Raw genomic sequence first — 18,739 nt, 5'->3', positions numbered from 1 at the left:
TCCGTTCAAAAGGGGGGAAATTTTATGGAGGAAAAAAAAATGCAAACAAGGGGCCAAATCTTGAGATGCAAGGAAGGAACAATAGCATATTGAAAGAATAAAGATAAGCTTGAAGTTCTTTACTTTTCATTGGCTTTTTGAAAGAAAAATGACATACTTTATTCTTAATTCTCCTTTTCTATACATAATAAGCACTGTACCCATGAATATTTTTGTCTCTGTCTTGACTTGTTAAAGCTTAGTGTGGTACGTTCGTTTTCATGCATGATGGATGGATTGATGTGATACATTGCCATGATGCCAAGTATAAGTCTTAATCTTGACCGAGCATGAGAGTACGAGAGTAAACAGATGCAATGCAAATTGGCCAAATAATTGTGATTTTATATGCTTTTGTCATCTGTATACTAATTACAGAGAAAACCCATCCTTTGCAAACAGGTGGTTGAACCGTATGATTGATCAAATAGAGGCCAATGTTCAAAAGGAAAAAAAGTATGAAGATAAATTAATTCCCTCTTAGCAGTGATGATATACAACAGATTTTCAATATAACACGGGCACATTTATTAAACTGAAAAGATGGTTTCAAAACTTTCATGATTATCTAAGCACAAGTTTACAATAACAAGTATCAAGTGGCAAAATGAAATCTATGTTAATTTTTACGATTTGGTCTTCTCCTTGCTTTCTTGCTCAAGCAAGTAGCTCTTCTTCATCTCTTCCAAAACACTGTCATTTGTGCTGAAAAAATAAATGTTATTCTCATTTCAGTAACTTCTCCATAGAACCAGAACTTGTTTTACTACTTAGTTTTTGTATCACCTTAAATTCTTTACTTGTATTGGTTTTTTAAACACAACAAATTAAAAAAGAAAAGAAATAAACAAGAAGTAAATATATGGCAGGGGACCGTAAAAACTGGTTCATAAAAGCAATACACAATAATAAGTTTGGTATAATGAAATGTTGAAAAAAAAGACAGAGTTTTGTAGCAGCCAGCGGCAGCTACAGCATCTGAACATGATTTATCTGGTACAAGTGAAATCGTAGTTAGATACCCCTCTGATGCATGAGATACAATATCCATTTGACAACCATACAGTTCTTAAAAGTTTTACTTCTGTATTTTGTCAAAATTGAGGTCTTAATGCACAAGCCTAGGTAAGACTAGTATCTTTTAGCCTTGAGAAACATATATGTACCTTCTTCAGATGATAATGAACTTGAAAGTTGATTGTTTCTCTACTTGTAAATGATACAGAATGTGCTTTAAAAAAAGAGGGGTACTTTGCGTCATTTTTCATAAACATTACGAGAAGAAAATGTTAGGAGCTTCTCGAATGCTTTATTAAATTTGTGCTTTATAGTATAACTTGTGGTACAGAGAATATTTCTTGTTTGGTGACAAATGATGTCACCAAACAACAGAGGAAATGATTAAGAGAGAAAATGCGTGAAAACGCCCACTGTTTTCTCTGCACAGTGAGGGTAACACAGCTATGGACAAAAAGGAGATTATCAGCTTTCTGTAACAAAACACCACAGATTTGGAATTTTGCAGAACAAACTCTTCAAGTTCCCATAACCAACACACACAAAAAAAAAAAAAAAAAAAAAAAAAAAGGGAGGAAGAAAGAAAAGACATACTACTGGTGAAGGCATTCATTCAAGTCATTTGCCTCCTTACGACACCGCCATATGACTGAAATCGTTCTCCCATATGCACATTGTGCATACTTCTCACAGAGGACGTCACACTCTTTCAACGCCTTTGCTTTCATCTTGCTACGCAAAGCTACAGGAAGAACATAGGCTCGTCAATTTCGCACATACATGCTGTTTAAAAATTAGAATTATACCCTCACTTAATATTATCATTTTAACTCCAAAAAACTTAATCTAATATCCTTTAGTCTTTTTTTTCAAGTCAACCAATGCAAAATTGAATTGTTGTTCATAGAAAAGAAAAGGAGCAGATAAGGAAACCATGTGGAGTGATATACTTCAAAGAAGGTAGGAGAAAATTGTACTTGTTTTCCCAATAGTCAAGTTAATGCTGAACTTAACTTCGAAAGCTAATTGACAACTTAACCATTTCATTTTGCAAGCTTGGAGGGATCTATTTGATATCAGAAGCATTATATGGAGAATTTACAAAAAATTAAAAAATTGAAACTGCAAGGAATAAATATCAACCAGAAGTAATAACTGACACTATAATATGCACAATTGCAATACTAAGTTTATAAGCGTATTGTAGGGCTAAATTCCGAATTCTGTGTTTGCATTTTTCAATGTACCCCTTGAAGTTTGCATTTTCCTAACATCACATTTGCATTTAAACCTTTCATATGCAAGAACAAAATGAAATACAACACCCATTTCATGATTTGCCTCATAAATCTAAAGCAGCATACTCTTATTGACAGTGGAACTGGACCCTCTTAAAGCATGTAAGGGTTCTTACACCATAAATTTCAAGCGAGCATAAATAGAAAAAAAAAAAAAAAAAGGTCAGAACAGAAGGAAAATACAGCATACCTTTCTGGTGTAGAGTACTAAGACATTAATGAGAAACTAAATTTTGACAAGAACAAACCAAAGATGCTTAATTGTAACATACACCATCCGGCATAGGTGATGTGTAATAAAAGAATATTGGAAGTAGCTCATCTTACAATTCAATGTAGTTGACCAAAACAACAGTATACAATATACACCGCATTTGAAACAGAGGCGAGAAATCACCTTCTTCGACTTTCTTCTTGACATGATTCTGTCTGGCCTCTTCCAAGTATCCCATCGGACGGCAACCGCTGATTAGAAGCCTACCGGTGAGACTGAGAGAGAACACGGTCGTCGGTCGGAGAGTTGAGATCTTGGTAGTAATTGGGCTGAGATTGAAAACATTAGGGTTTATCTTAGGAGTTGCCGGGGGCTTGTTACTTGTTAGAAAAATATCAGCGAACAATTTGTTGGGCTACTTGTCTGACGAAGTGGTTGCGATAATTGGGCTCCAAGTAATTTCGTTTCAATACAAGTTCTATAGTTGGGCTGAGCCTGAAATGGAGCATATGAAATGTGTAAGAAGAAGTCAATGGGCTTAAATAGCCTTAAATTGATTGCTCATTCGTATCCTCTGCATTAACTCAAAAGGAAATCTTTTCAGTTAAATCAACCTTAACCATCCGATTTGTTTTAAGGTTCGTGCAGACTAAATTTGCACTAATATTAAAGAGCCTCCTATATCATAAGCAGGGACCGAATCAACTCTATTTAAAATCAGACAGTTGAGATTCATTAACTCAAAAGATTCTTTATTTGAGTTAATGTAGAGAATACGCATTCCTTGAAGGCGGGGATGGTCCCCGGAGTCCGGTATTTTCGGAGAGAGAAAATCTAGTTTGTAATTGTTTTTTTTTCCCGAAAATGTTGAGAAATGTCAACATGCAAATTAAAAAAAATAAAATCTCATAACAGGCCATTAAAAGTCCATTTGATTAGTTTTAGAGTAGAAATATTTTAAATGATTAAATTATCAAAATTGACCGTCATGCTTCAAACAATATCTTAAACTTGCATAAATGGTTATCCAAAGAATTTCAAAAGGATATATCATTTTTTACTCAAATTGAATGAATATTAGATGTTTTTGATTAATTTTCAATTTTAAGTGATTAAATCATCAAGATTAAAAGTCACAGAGAATATTTTTTTTGGAAATGGACCTGAAATTTAATTTCAATATTTCATGGAGATGTTTTATTAGACATGTAATGCTAATTATGAAAAATTATTGGATTTATCAAAAGAATCTCGCTACTATGACATCGGTGTTATTTCAGTTGTGATGACAGTGACTACAAAATCCATCAAATATGTTTCAAATAATAAATCTAAACCGTTCAAACCGGTCTACCTTAAGAGTTTAAATAAAAAAGTTTAAATTAAATAATTTAAAAAATATTAACCGAAATTCACAAAGATTGAAATTTGAAATCTCGATCCGTAATTTTTCAGTTAAAAAGGAATAACTAGGGCCAATGGCCACAATTTGAAATTATGATGTTTCAAAAGACAATATTTTTTGTATGGAAGTCACAAAATTGTAATTTACAAGGACCAACCTCTTCTAAAAAAAATTTGTGATTTAAAAAGTCGGTCCTTTGAAGACGCGATATGAAAGTCCAATTTCTGTAAATCCCGTCAATCTTAATGAAAAAATAAATTTCTTTTCATTTGCTGAATTCACGTCAGAGCTCGACACCTACTGGATCGCCAAGATGATGCCACGTCATCAATTCATGAAAACAAACAGCGCAGAACCGTCTCTCGGATAGTGGGTCCGATATTTCGGAGGTCGTAGCACTAATTTGGCGCGCGTAGTTTTGGTACGTGTACTATTTGCTAAATACACGCGGGGGAGAGAGAATAACGGAGAGAGAAAGAGAGGCGTGAGAGCACGAACGCACGAACGATAAAAAAAATAGCTCCATCAACAACAGCAAAAGATATCCCAAAGAGAAAAGGAGAAAGAGGAAGGGAACAATAGATTGAACAATGCCTTTGTAATACCTCCGCATTTTGATCCAGGTAGCTATTTCTTTTGCATTTTTTTAATTTTTATTATTTAGAGCGTGTATTTGATTTTGAGATGATATTGTAAAGGGCTATTTGATTCAACTCTATTAATTTTCATGACATTTCAACAAGTACCTGATTTGTTGAAATATCTTTATCAAAGAAAGTTAGCTCTGGAGCTAGTATTTATGACATAATTTATGTCGTAATGTCATGTAAAACGAAATAATTGCTAGTGCCAATTTGATTTCAGCTGCAATTTGGATAATGCTTTATTTATTTTTTATTAGCGATTTTTTGTTTTTATTAGTCGGATGACTTGTACTATCTTAATTTTTTTTTTTATAAAACTAAGGTTCCTTTATTAGGTTCAAAATAAAGCAATAGTTTGATCTTACATTCTGGAGGGACTACAAATCATACAGTTATAGTTGCAAACTTTTATATAGTGCCTTCTTTGATTGATTTCTCATTGTGTTTCCTGGGGATTTCACTAATGAATGTATTCTGAGTACAATAAAAAGCAGCCCTTTAAAGTATGAATTATCTCTCTAACCAGCTGTAATTCTTCTCTTGTAGAATAATGAAATTGTAGCTTCTACATACCAATACTCGAATAAGGTGGCTTACATCAGGTACTTATGCTTGTTACAAATTGCCAACATGTACCTGCATTAGAGAGCTGCTAATAGGTATTACATAGGTACCATCATACCAGTATATAAATGCAGCACTTTACCTGGCCATAATCTTAGTCCACAAGAAGATGAAATAGAACACAAATAATACTTTGCCTTTAAGTCCACAAATCTTAGTTTCATTTTTGGTGATTTATTTTTTTGGGATGAAATAGAACAAAGACCTTCGTTCTTGTTTTCTAATCCTCTTCTTCTGGTACAGATGGCCTCTAGTCAGAATGGAGAAAATGGAACTCAAAATAAGACATGCCGGTGTGGGGAAGGAGACCCAAATGTATGGATCAATAGAGCTTCTGACAACTCCGATAAGCAATCCCCTGACTGCCCAAATTGCCAGGTCGATTTAATTTTTCTTCTTAACAGCTTGTGCTGAGCAAATCAGTCCTAATTGCATAACTTAGGGCTTTAGTTGCACAAGTGAAATGTAATATTAGCTTTGGGTTGTGCTCAATCAAGGATTCACCGAGTCCACCGAAACCTGATTTAAAGGGTCATATTCTTTAAGCCAAAGAAGGTCATACTTCCTGCAAAATTATTTTGAAACTGAGTGATGTGTAGCATTGCATAAGTATTAAATATAAACATAACTTAAACTTTTTGAGCTAATTAGGTTTTATATAAACCATGCTTGATTACAGATTATAAAAAGTGGGCATCTATTGGTCTCATCAAAAGGTAACCGTCTTTTTTTTTAATATATTTTCGTGCTAATTATAAAATAATAGGAATTGAGACAAAATCAACAGAATTATATTAAATAAACAATTAGAAATGAACAATATTTTCATAGAAAATTAAATTTCAATATTACCTCGTTAATATTCCAGGACTAGCCTGGCCTTCATGGAAAAGGCGCTGGTTTGTTCTCACTCGAACCTCATTAATCTTCTTCAGACATGACCCAGTAAGAACTACCTGTCTCCCCTTTAGTTTACATTTCAGTTAGTATCTTTGAAAATTACACTCAATACTTACATAGCTACTTTGCAAACAACACCTATATTATTTGTCATTTGCAAATAATGCATTACTCTTAGATTGCTAATAGCTTTGTGTTCAGTTTGTTCTCAAGCTAGAATTAGGTGTAAAATTGCCATTTTTTGGTGATATATATACCTTTTCATCACACTATTCTGTAGAATTGTTGGACGTAAGTTGCAACCGTGAGGAACTTGGGTATCATTAGTATGATGAATATTGCCCTTATAAGTTACATGCTAATTCAGCAGAAGCCACAGTTAATAAATTATCGATTATATCATCACTTGCAAATATGACGAACATCTACTGTTTGTAAAAATCCTGGTATTGGTCTTTGAATTTCCCCATAAAAGACCAAATTGGTCCTTCAACTTTCAAGAAAGAGCCCAGTTGAACCCTTTTTGTCATTATAATTGACTAACACCATCACTTTTGCAAATGATCCTTTTTGTCTTGAAGCCCCTGCAATGAACTTAACATATTGGTCCCATGGTAGTTATACTTTGTGCATTTTACATTTTTCTCTTTTCTTCGTTGCTTGTTTTTATCTTTTATAGTACAGTTCTTGCTGTTTTAGTTCTTATAGCGTGGCTGTTGTCATCACCATCATGATCCCTATTTATTATATTCATTGCTTTTTTATGATTTTGATGTTGTTTTTCCCAGAATGCCCCCCCAATAAGAGGAAGTGAACCTAATGCTACTCTAGGTGGTATTGACCTGAATAGCTCAGGAAGGTTAGCATATGAAGCTCAAAACACTGTTTAGCTTATGTGGGTGACAAGACTTAGTTTGCGCTAGAATGGTCAGCACAGAGCCCTTAACAGTTGACCCTCCTCACTTTGCAATTATTGTTTCATTGTTTTAGTGTTTGTAAGATTACAAGTTATTCATGGCTCTAGTAAGTCTCTTTAAGATTAGTACTCTGGCCAAAGTACTAGTGAAATGTAGGAGATCATAATTGTAAATTTCTAAATTGATATCGGTTCTTTTAACACAACCCAACAATTATCTTTGTTAAGTTTAAGCTAACATAGGTTGTTTGTGCTTCTGTTTCAGTGTGGTTGTGAAAGCAGACAAGAAATTGTTGACTGTTCTTTTTCCTGATGGTCGTGATGGTCGCACTTTTACCCTCAAAGTACCACTCTAAGATGAAAACTTCATAACTTTTTTTTTGTTTTCTTTGAAATACATGATAAATTCTTCTTGTGTATTTTTACCGTTTGGCTTCCACAGGCTGATACCTTAGAGGACCTTAATGAATGGAAAAATGCATTGGAGAATGCCTTGGTGCATGCCCCTAGTACGTCCCACACTCTGGGACAGAATGGAATATTCAGGAATGATTCTGCCAATCAACCAGTGGAGCTTCCTCCAGAACAGAGTATGTTACCACCTAATATGTGGTTAATTTTCTTGTTTGTGTGCTCTAGGAATTTCACAAACCGTACGTAACACATGAATTTATATTCAGTGACCACAACTGTTTTTAAAGCTTAAGCTAATATAAAAGAGCATCACTGGCAACAATTTTGCTCTCATTTTCTCAAACCTCCTAATAGTTTCTTCAACGCTACGCACCTTGTTGCTGCATTTTGTGGCATCTACATACACCCCTCAAGTATAGTAATATATTAATTGAATAAAATTAATGAAAGTAGGGAGCCTTGTGGATATGAACCTGGTACTTCTTGCATTGGTGGCTACTTGATTAACTGCTATAGAAGCTTAAGCTAATAGAGAAAGGAACTTACTAGTATCTTGTATCATAATAAAACTCACACAGATATTTGCAAATGCTATCGAACTTTGTGTGGTATGGTCAAAGAATTTATTTTTAATTTCATTCCAGAGTCTGTAAACCAAGTAACTATCAACAGATGACATGTTTGGTTTTACTGGTTAGTATCTTGAATGCGTCAGTGAATAATTTGTTTCCGTTTTGTTAAGCTTCTTTTTCTTGTTAATGGTAACTTGATATTAGATAAGAACTCTGCAAGGATGAGAACAGATAGCTACACCTAGAAAACCTGTCTAACATTGTCCTTTTGTGGTTAAGCTGACAAAATAGAACCATTTCTATTGCAATTTTTTTTGTGATGTAACAAAATTATTGTGCTTATTATTAAGCAGAGGAGAAGGCACCTGAGAAATCACTGGTTCAGGCCCCTGTTATGTTTGCACTTGAAGACCCAGAGGGCAATCCATCCTTTTTAGAGAAAGCCCTTTGCTTCATCGAAGATTATGGTAATGCATTATCTATTAATGCCTGAGCACTTATCCTACCTTAAATCATACTCTACTGTTGTGTTCCCTATATGGGAGAGTGCCAACCACAAATTAATTTTTTTCTTATATCACCAAAGGCTGATCTTGACTAAATTACCTTATTAATCTGTTTATGTGTTCTTAATTTTAGGAATTAAGGTTGAAGGAATCTTAAGGCAATCAGCTGATGTAGAAGAGGTCAAGCGGAGAGTGCAGGACTATGAGCAAGGTGCACAGGACTTTATTTATTTATTTTTTTCGAAACTATGTTCTTTACTTTTTTTTTTTCTATATATTTTTGTTTTGTAGATTTTCCAATTCCATGGTCTCTTACTAAATAAGGTTATATTTAATTTCAGGGAAAGACGAATTTTCACCAGATGAGGATGCCCATGTAATTGGTGATTGCATCAAGGTTTGTTTATTTAAGCTTAAATGGAATGTTGTAATATCAACTGCTATGTCTCCTTGGATTGACCTGACCAGTATTATGCCATAAACTGTCGCAGAGATAGAATCTTTGTCCACAGTGTTCTCACTAGGTTAAGAACAATAATAACATAAGATCAAAGCAAAATGATATGTAGTCACACCACTACAAAATTTAGGAAATTCAACTGAAGTAAAACCTAGCCTGCCTAAAATTCCATTACTTGCCCGTTGCTCTGTAATTGCTGGTCTTGGGATTCCTGGTACTAAATTTTCAAAACCCAGCAAGGGTGTGTGTGTGTGTTGGGCTAATGTACTTCATGATGTAAAAGCCATGTTTTACTTCACGTCCATATCTCCGTTTTCAAAGTCCAAACCGTTCAAAATGATTTCCAAATTTAAATGTGCTTGGAGACCAAATTTTACATTTTTAGAATATTTTTACTATTTCACTAGATAGTTAAGTAATCCATTGATTTGTGAGATTCTGGACCATCAAAAAGCAGTGATTTTCTACCTATCTTAAAAAATAGTAAAAGTTTAAAAATGTAAAATTTGGTCTCCAAGCACATTTAAAAATAAAGATCATGTTGAACGGTTCGGATCGACGTCTTGGACTTTATAAACGGAGATAGGGACGTGAAGTAAAACATGGTCTTTACTTCATGAAGCACAGCCCAAGTACACACACACACACACCCCTTGACCCTACTGATATAGGTATTGCTCTGCCTCTGATAAAGAACCCTAAAAATGAGTTTCTTGGCTTTAAAAATCTGTATGATAAAACCCATTTCCTTACAATGTTTGTGGAATATGAAACTAATTGACCGAGCATGAACAAGTAAACAAGAGAAAAGGTGTGACATTAAACAGAAAACAACTCATTATGGGCATTCTGGTATGTTCTTGTCAATTTGGACATTTTTTATTGGTAAAAGGAGAGAACGACTTAAATGATTAGAAAGAGCAAAATGCCGCGTCTATCTATAATATTGTAGATTTTCCTATCTTTATTTTTATTTCTTTTTTCTAGCTCGTGCTTAGAGAGATGCCAGAATATCCTGTTCCAGCCGAGTGTTGTACTGCATTAGTTGATGCTTACAGTAAGAATTTGCCTTTAAACTTTTGTTTCCTTTGTTCTCATTGATAGATTCTCCACTTTAATGTAATTGTGCCATTTTAAAATTTTCAGTGTAAATTGTATTACAGGAGCAAAAGTTAATGACAGAATAGACGCAATCAGGGACACTATATATGAAACCTTTCCAGAGCCAAACCGCCATTTATTGCAAAGGTATCTTTCCCACTCCCCCAAAGAATAAGATAAAATAAAAGAGGCAGTCCTTTTATTTGGGTACAAAATTACAGGAATTTACTTGATGCCTTTTCCCCTCTCTTCTATTGAAATGCTTAATTGTTGCAAACTTCCCCTCTTGCTTGCTCAATCAATGGTTCAATGACTTAATTGATGCAAACTTCCGCTCTTGCTTGCTCAATCGATGGTTCTACGATTAGATGTGCAAAGATAACTAAAGGATATCCTGACTGCTTCTGTATTATACTAGCACTGTTTGGTTAATTTCTGGACCAACATTTCCAATACCACAAGCCATTTTATTAATGTATTCTATATCTGTGAATCATAACAACTGTCTCTTGCCTTGTTTTTGTTATTTTACCCGCTCTATACCATGTACTGATTTTGTTTCCAGACAATTCCTGTAAGCTGCCTGACTGGCCATACTCAAAATCCCATGAAGACATTTATGAACTTGATGCCTTTGTATATTATGTACTTCTTTGCTAAATTTGTTGTACAGGATATTGAGGATGATGCTGGAGGTGGCGGCACACAAGGCAGAGAACAGGATGTCACTGCAAGCCCTGGCAGCATGCATGGCGCCTCTGCTGCTACGGCCACTGGTAGGAGGGCCTCTGGTGGGTGGCCGTGTTGATGGCGATTTCAATAGCTCCTCAGGTGGACCGGGGGATTCCTTCCAGCTCCTTCAGGCAGCCGCTGCAGCCAACAGTGCCCAAAATATTGTTATCATCTTCCTTGAGGAATTTGATCACATTTTTGATGTTAGTCCCTCCACCTTCTCACTTCTCTTTTTCATTTTCTTACTTTATCACCCAACTACTTTCTACATTTGCAACATTGCGGGTAATTTGTGTAAAACAAAACATGTGATACTTGCACATGACATCACTTGCTTACATTGAAGTTGGTGTTCCTACTGCTAAGAATCACTAATGTTCCTTTTTTCTTTTTCTTTTCCCAATATGGCATTAGAACTAGTTTAATTTTTTGATATACCATTGTACCTTCCATTCCTTCTTTCATCAAAAGCACCATTCTGCCTGTGACAACTGACGTTGCTTTTAGTTTCGATTCATTAAATCTCATATATAAATAACAGAAGCTCAATACTTAAAGATTTCAAGCTAGGAGTAAAAGAAAAGGATTTCATCCATATATATAGTTTCATAAGTATAACTGTTTCGTTTAAGTTTGTATATTTTTTATAAGCGTAGGAGATTAATTTTTTGTTTGTAGGAAGATGGGTATTCATCAGAGGTTTATACAGAATCTGAGGGTGATGAGTACCATGAAGAATCGACAGATAACGAAATCTCAGACAAGCGGAGAGATTCCCTTGACGGTTATGATGAGGACGAGGATGAGGATGAGGATGAGAACACAGAGCATGATGATGGTGGCTATGACCACAATGATCATCATGAACATAAAGTGCGTGTAGGTGATCAGACAGCGAAACTGTACGAAGCCCACAAGAGTGGGAGCAACAGTGAGGCTGAGAGCAACTTGTCTCATGACAGAGTAATTTTTCTTTCCATTCTTTTTCTATATTTTTTCTGAGGAAAAAGGATCTGCTGGGGTGACAATCTTGACTTTTGATACTGTTTTGGTAGGTCACAGCTCCTTTTCTTTTCCTTCCTTTTCCCTCTCAAATTGTTCAATACTTCAATTACTTGATTAAGACTATTTGACAGTTCCATTGAGGCATAAACATTAAGGAAAGAACACATGACACAGTATAATAAAAAAACTTACACTGTAAGGGTCCTGTTATGGACCATTCAAAATTGCTGTCATTAGTATCAATCAGTGATGTAAGCCTGCTCGAATCATTTTGATTGCCCAAGGAAAACCTCAAAACAATGTAACCTTAAATTAAAATACTAAACTTGTCCAATGTACCACTCATCCAGTAAATTTTGGACATTCCTGGTTATAAGTTCCCCAAGTATGCTATCATGCAACAATTTTTTTGGGTATCCCTGGTTTTTTATGATCATTATCATGCTGATACTGCTACTGTAACAATACATATTACTTACTAACCGGTTTATAATCCATGATTTAACCTATATTTATCATTTAATTATGAAACCTTGCATGTATTACTTGTGTTGATCTCCTATAGATGCACAGCTCTAAATTTTAGTCATCTAATGCAGGATATTGAAAATAGCAGTTCACGGGTCATACAGCATCCAAAGGTCGATACCATGGAAAAAAAAGTGGTGAGTGTTCTGAATCCCTCTTCTTCCTCTACCTCCACGTCAGTTCTACCTGAGGGTACCATTGCAAAGAAAGATATTTCACAGGGCCGGATCAAGAAACATCCAGCTCCAGTGGAAGAACGAGATGATAGTCAAATTCCACAGTCAACAGCTTCAGCTTCTCATGTACCACTCTCCAGAGCCATCAAACTCTCTGACAGAACCAGTGAGATGACACCTAGTGTGAACCGTGCCTCCATGTGGGGTCGTACTTCTGTATGTATACTATGCTTGTTTTACACTATAATATTTCTTAATATAAGAAATCTTAGCACAGTCAGTCACCACAGGTTATATTTTTATCAAATGAGTGTTTAAACAAGACAATGAAATTTGCTTCTAATAAAACATGGAAAAATGAAATAGTTCGAATCCAACCTGGTTGTGTTTCAGAGGTAAGAAGATGGCCCCTACATCCAGGGACGGTGTCATTTTTTTTTAAATAGGGTCAAGTATCATATGAATGTTGACATTAATATAATTGATAACATCAAAACTATAATTTTAATCATGGGAGTCAATAATACAACAATTCTTTTTTATGGGGTTCAGATATGAATTTTCTTTATTAAATGTGTGCCTAACACCTAAAATACAACATGTACATAAATGATTGCTGAAAAAAATAAGGGACATTGAACCCAATATTTCGAATGTAATCTGCCTATGCCATACTAATCCTGATCGATACCAAATAGTTACATGCTGTTAGGGACTTATTCATTAGATTACTGATTCCTTTCTCTTCTTTCAGGCAAGGAAGAATCTTTCAATGGAATCAACGGAGACAAATAGTGATGATGAGTAAGTGATCAGCTGTGGTTTTTGCTAAATGTTTTATTAACTTAATTTTGATGAAGACCAGATGCATATTGGGTGTTGTTTTCCTTGTTCTTTAATGGATAAAAATGTTTTTTTCAAATAAGAGAATTTGTAATGTTATAGCTTCACTTTTGTACCCCCTTTCTCTCTCTTTCTCAGAGACCAGGCCATGGTTCAGAAACTTGAGAGCACTAAGATGCAACTCCAGACTAAACTCGTTAAGGAGGTAAGTATGGAGTAGAACTAGGTGCCGGCTTTATTTTAATGGATGTTATTTGTGTTGTTACGCCCCTGCAAATGAGAACTTTTCTAATGCAAAATAAAAGAAATGTCATTTATATGCTTTACAAAACACGAAGTATATTCTTCACCCCTCTTCCATCATTGGAAAAAGCTATAGTACCTCCTACATTCTTTGTTTATGACTTAAGTGTTAGGATAGTCTTATGCTCTATGATGGTATTTCCAATTTATATTTGCTGGTTTAACATGAGACATTATTATGAACCATTCATATACTTCAAATATATATATATATATATATATTTTTCTTTTAGAAGAAAGAAAATGCAGCTTTGCTAGCTAGCTTAGAGAGACGGAGGGATGGTCTACAGGAGCAACGGTTACAACTGGAGAAAGATGTAAGTGCTTCCTCCTGTCTAGTACTTACATAATATTCCAATAGTTCCAGTCTTGCTGCAAATGGACATTACATAAGGGAATATTTCCCTTCAATCTTGTTAGTTAACAATATACCTGTTGATTGGTAGTCTTGTTCCCTTCCTCATAATAGAAACCTTGGGGTTTTTGGTGCGCCATATCAATAAGGTTTTACTACACTGGCCCAAACTTGCAAATACTTGACATCTTTGAAACAGAACAGGTTGAAAAGCTGCGAGAGCAGTTGAAGCAGGAGAAGCAACTGAGAACCTTTTTGGAGGCTGGGCTCTCACAAGATGGACAATCTTCTTCTAGTCCTACCGAAGTTGACAGCAAGGTTCTATTTTCTTTTTCCTCTTTCTTTTATCCTTTTTTATAGCTTTATAAATAGTATGTTTCATTTTGTTTTTGGTGGGATATACTCATATGTCAACAAAAATGTGCAATGAAAAATTGAAGTTTCGGTGAGCACATACCAATATGGCATGGTATTTTTTTGGATTTCTGGCTCCATGTTTGTCTCATCCCAATTTAATATCATATTTTTTTTTTCTGGTCCTTTTGTTTGAGTGCTTTATTCTGAGCTCTACTGATGCTTAAAGTGCTCGAACAGCGCTGATACAGTACTGCCCCCCCTCAGCCAGAAATTTGGTCTAAAATTGTAATTTGACTCGTGTAGCCAAAAGGTACCAGTCTGGTTTTAATTTTATTTTATTTTGGGTAAAAGTTATGGGCAGATCTGGAGGCAGTTGCAGTGGAAGAGCAGGAGATATCAACCTTGAAGCAGAAGGTTTTGGATCTGCGTGGTGAATACAATCGCAAGCTCGAAAAAAACTATGCTTCCTTGCGTGATTTTTGCAATAATAAACTCAGCAAAAGTACTGATCTCAAGTAAGATCTCAGCTTCAAAGTGTGTTTGTTAAAATCTTTAAGGCAAGTGTCTCACATATAGAGCTGGCGATTGTTGATCTTACCTGTCCCAACCAGGTGAAGGCTGACCCGATAGGTTTGGTTCACACATGAACCAATTTGTTCTCAATTTTAAGTTTTCATACTAAATGCATCAACTTCTAGTTAACCTGTTATTATTTAGTATTTAGTGTATTACAAAGGGAACCCCATCCACCACAAAACCAATTTGTGCCAACTTATTTAGCAAAGTCAGGTGAAGGTAAATAGTACACAAGCTGCTTCTATGTATACTCAGCATTATACTCCAGTAGTGTGGATTTGAAAATATATGGAATTTAATTAAAATCATTTTTGGATCATTTTTCTTTTCAAAACAGGAACTGCCCAACACTGGAGGATGGCAGGGATAAAATATTTGCGGTATGATATTAAACTTTATTTCATAATTATGTAACTGTTTATGCCTCCCTTAAGCAAACTAGGGAACTGATTTGGCCCACCCAAGGAAATATACCCAATGCTTGCTCATCATAGAGGCCCAAGACCTATCTCTTCAGGCATTCTTTTCTGTTAAGTTCATTCATATAATGTAGTTGCGAGTTACATTAAGGTTGACAGTTGAAATCTATAGGTTAGCAGAACACAGCTTCTGCTGGGGTTTATGCCACAAAAAAAAAATAGCCTGAGCCTTCTACTGAAAAAAAAGAAAGAAAAGTGAATCTATTGATTAGTACTTTGTTCATTCAGGATTGACAAATTTAGTGATGACATTAAGCACTTATGTAGCTTGTTGCATGCTAAATATAATGACATTCACGCTTCATCCAAATTAACATTTTATATGGCTAGGGTTGACTATGGTGTTTAATTGGTATGGCCAGGACTGGCTGACACTTAACATAACAGGTCAACACTTAATTTATCTTGGGTAGACACTTCAATTACCACTATGTTCGACTACTAGTTGGTAGGGTTGTGGGGGGTGGGGGGTAGGACACCACTGCCTACTGGTGGCAAGCCCTGGGCACTTTTTTTTCCTGGGTAATCAGGAGCACACCTCAATTAACCATTAAAATATTTATTATTAATTATCATAAAAGCAATGTTTGTAAAACCATGTTTTACAGAATAATTTATGTACCTCCATCTAATAAGGCTTAAAGGATATCCTAATGGTTGATATCATCACTATGTTATCCATACAATATGCATAGCCATTGTAATTATTGCTTATTTTTTTGAACCAGGATTTTCTAGATAAACATGGTCCTCCTTATTCTCCAGAGATACAGGGAACAGAATTGACCAACCAAAACAATAACAGTTCTGTTACTGAAGAGCAAGTGAAGAATGGACCTGCATCAAAATTTAAGAAGGTTTCCTCAGAGCATGAGGTCTGCAATAGCACTTTCTATTCCCTTCCTGTGTTAGAGCTGCTTCAAGTACCAGTGAAATTAGATAATTAAGTATATGAGCAACATAAGTCAACTTGAGCACTTCTCTCAATATATGTTTAATGAAATCATTTTTTTTATAAACAAAAGAAATGATAAGAACATTAAGTGCAAGGATACTGATTAGCAAGCCTGTCAAGAGCTAACTCCAGTACCTTTTCCATTCCTGAAATCTACCTCTAGATTGCAGTCCCTACTAGTAATCAATTGTGACGGTAACCTGTACCAACTTCTGAAATTCAACTGTATTTGACACCATTCTAAACACATTTTTAAATTTATCACTTATTTTCTCACCATTTCTGATTTTCACTAAAAGAAACTGACTTGTGTTTGACCCTACAGAGTGTCAAAAGTCATGTATACCCTTGTAAAATGATAAATATCTCATATGTCCTTCTTGAAATGAGAATACCTGATATGCCGTTGTTCTCCTACTTTATTACCCCTTTTTCTTTTACTTTATGAATATTGATAGTAAAGATTGGTTTGTTTGGGTATATTTTTCGAGTAAATGAGGATGTGAGAGTTGTAAAGGCTATTATTTTCTCGTTTAGAAGGGATGTAGTTGATATTACTTATAGTCTGTAGGAGTACGTACATTTCATGTTTTTCAGTGATATTTTTTCAAACTTCTATAGTAGTATACGTTAAACTGCTACTAATGAAAAAATTTATCCTCAGAAGAGGCATCTTCCACCAAAAAGTACCAAAGGAGGTCAGAGCAGTATCAATAGTTCCTGTGGTGAAGATCCCAGTGCCATGCTCAGTACGCCTCCTGAGAAGCAAGCAACTGCTCAGAAGCCATATTCTCTAAGAAGCTATTCCCAAGGTGAAAATTTGAAGAGGGAGACCCCTTTTGCATTGGACTCGATGCCGAAAAGTTGGTCCCAGAAGCACCCAGAGGATTCATTAGATGGATTTGTGGGAGCTACCTCTTCAAAGAAGAGCTCTTCGTCTAGCTCAACCGTAAGTCATTAACTCGTTATGCTTGGATTTGGAATCTTAGTGGGGTGACATGTGGAACAACTGAACTATAAGTTATATACAGTTTTGGCAACCTCCTATTTTCAAAAGGTAGTGTGGTCTACAAGGAATTGATAGTCTATATATGGCACTGCAGAGAAAGTGCTGTCGAGAAGCCAGACTCATCAGACTTACCTATTTCATACAATACTTCTTGCACCTCAACCACTGAAAAAGTATCGACGACCCTATCCTTAAAAGTGCGAATAAGTCTAAATCAAGCCCAGTTAAGACTCAGCTTTAGCCAACATGCACTTAACCTGAGCCATGTCTTATTTCATAAAAATGATTTAATAATGTGCCCTCAAATGTCCCTTGTGAAGATGATTAAGACCAAGGTAGTCTGGCTGGTCTTCTAATGAATCATTTTCATTTGTTATTTTTTTTTTAATTATAGGATGCAGGGTCTCTTTCACCAGCTGCTAAGGCAAAGCTGACAAAGAGGCTCCAATTTCTTAAGGAGCGGCTGGCCCAACGAGCAGGTGAAAACAGTGGTCCCGAATCTGCGGCACTGCCTCCTCTCCCTGCAAATTTACTATGAATTGTAGAAATCTTTAACTGAATTTGAAGATTGCTTAATGCTGACCTTAAATAGATTGCTTAATGCCGTGAGATATGGGGAAGATTGGCAAAAATGATAGATTATCTATGTCTAGCCACGTTGCATTAAACTAAGATGAGTGATTGAATTTTTTTTTTTGGCTTGTATGAGTTTGTATATGGAAGTTATTGATGGATGCATATTGATTTAGGCATTGACTAAAGGATCTTACACATACAAACTTAAGATTCTTTGTCAGACTCTTATAGAGTACATACATGTATTATATCTTTGCCAAAGAAAAATAAATATTTCTTCTGTTAGTTCACAATAGTATGCATGCAATCAACTTTGTGAGATTATTGCTGTAATCAGTCCATACTAGTTAATAGGTGAGCCTCATATTGTTTCAAAATAGTTCCCACAGGGCTTAACATTTTTATTCTTCAGAATAACTGATAAGAGATAATTCTCAAGTAAAAACTGAAACCCACATACAAGAGTTGTTCGAGTTATATCCTGGTGTATTTGAATTTTGAAGGACCAAAAGCTTTACCACCAAAAAAAAGCCATTGACCACAAAATTTTCCTCAAACCAGATTCTAAATCTATCAATCTCAGCCCCTATAGGTTTTCTCATTTTCGAAAACTGGAGGTAGAAAAGATAATACAGGAGCTCATACGAAAAGGCCTAATCCAACCTAGTACCAGCTGTCAATAACAAGTACCCTACACTCTTGATTAATGATACGTTGGATGAACTAGATGGAGTG

At 35.3% G+C, this 18,739-nt stretch overlaps 2 protein-coding genes across 6 annotated transcripts; one reads left to right on the top strand and one right to left on the bottom strand.

Moving 5' to 3' along the window:
- Positions 1 to 481: 481 nt before the first annotated feature.
- LOC144560008 (Cytochrome c oxidase biogenesis protein Cmc1-like protein) lies at positions 482 to 2,904 on the bottom strand. The gene is made up of 3 exons (XM_078309169.1): positions 2,752 to 2,904; positions 1,651 to 1,798; positions 482 to 744 (listed from the first exon to the last, which is right to left on the bottom strand). The coding sequence occupies exons 1-3, from the start codon at positions 2,804 to 2,806 to the stop codon at positions 666 to 668; spliced, it is 282 nt and encodes a 93-aa protein (XP_078165295.1). The 5' UTR covers positions 2,807 to 2,904; the 3' UTR covers positions 482 to 665.
- A 1,348-nt stretch (positions 2,905 to 4,252) lies between these two features.
- LOC144559637 (rho GTPase-activating protein 6-like) lies at positions 4,253 to 18,321 on the top strand. Of its 5 annotated transcripts, XM_078308723.1 has the most exons (26): positions 4,258 to 4,596; positions 5,164 to 5,219; positions 5,485 to 5,619; positions 5,921 to 5,957; positions 6,110 to 6,186; positions 6,930 to 7,000; positions 7,323 to 7,401; positions 7,500 to 7,647; positions 8,394 to 8,510; positions 8,683 to 8,760; positions 8,891 to 8,946; positions 9,997 to 10,066; positions 10,173 to 10,257; positions 10,784 to 11,045; positions 11,521 to 11,805; positions 12,447 to 12,512; positions 12,597 to 12,767; positions 13,306 to 13,355; positions 13,533 to 13,599; positions 13,931 to 14,014; positions 14,257 to 14,370; positions 14,761 to 14,924; positions 15,323 to 15,365; positions 16,193 to 16,339; positions 17,084 to 17,368; positions 17,823 to 18,321. In XM_078308723.1, the coding sequence occupies exons 3-26, from the start codon at positions 5,485 to 5,487 to the stop codon at positions 17,964 to 17,966; spliced, it is 2,835 nt and encodes a 944-aa protein (XP_078164849.1). In that variant the 5' UTR covers positions 4,258 to 4,596; positions 5,164 to 5,219; the 3' UTR covers positions 17,967 to 18,321. The 5 variants fall into 5 exon arrangements, 4 of the variants coding, with proteins under 4 accessions (XP_078164849.1, XP_078164846.1, XP_078164847.1 ...); XM_078308720.1 differs by having other exon boundaries at positions 12,447 to 12,767; XM_078308722.1 differs by having other exon boundaries at positions 4,259 to 4,596; positions 8,397 to 8,510; positions 12,447 to 12,767.
- The last annotated feature ends 418 nt before the right edge of the window (positions 18,322 to 18,739 follow it).

This window comes from Carex rostrata, chromosome 9, assembly GCF_964058835.1.
Source record: "Carex rostrata chromosome 9, lpCarRost1.2, whole genome shotgun sequence".
NCBI classification, from domain to species: domain Eukaryota; kingdom Viridiplantae; phylum Streptophyta; class Magnoliopsida; order Poales; family Cyperaceae; genus Carex; species Carex rostrata.
This window is presented reverse-complemented; position numbering and strand designations above follow the sequence as displayed.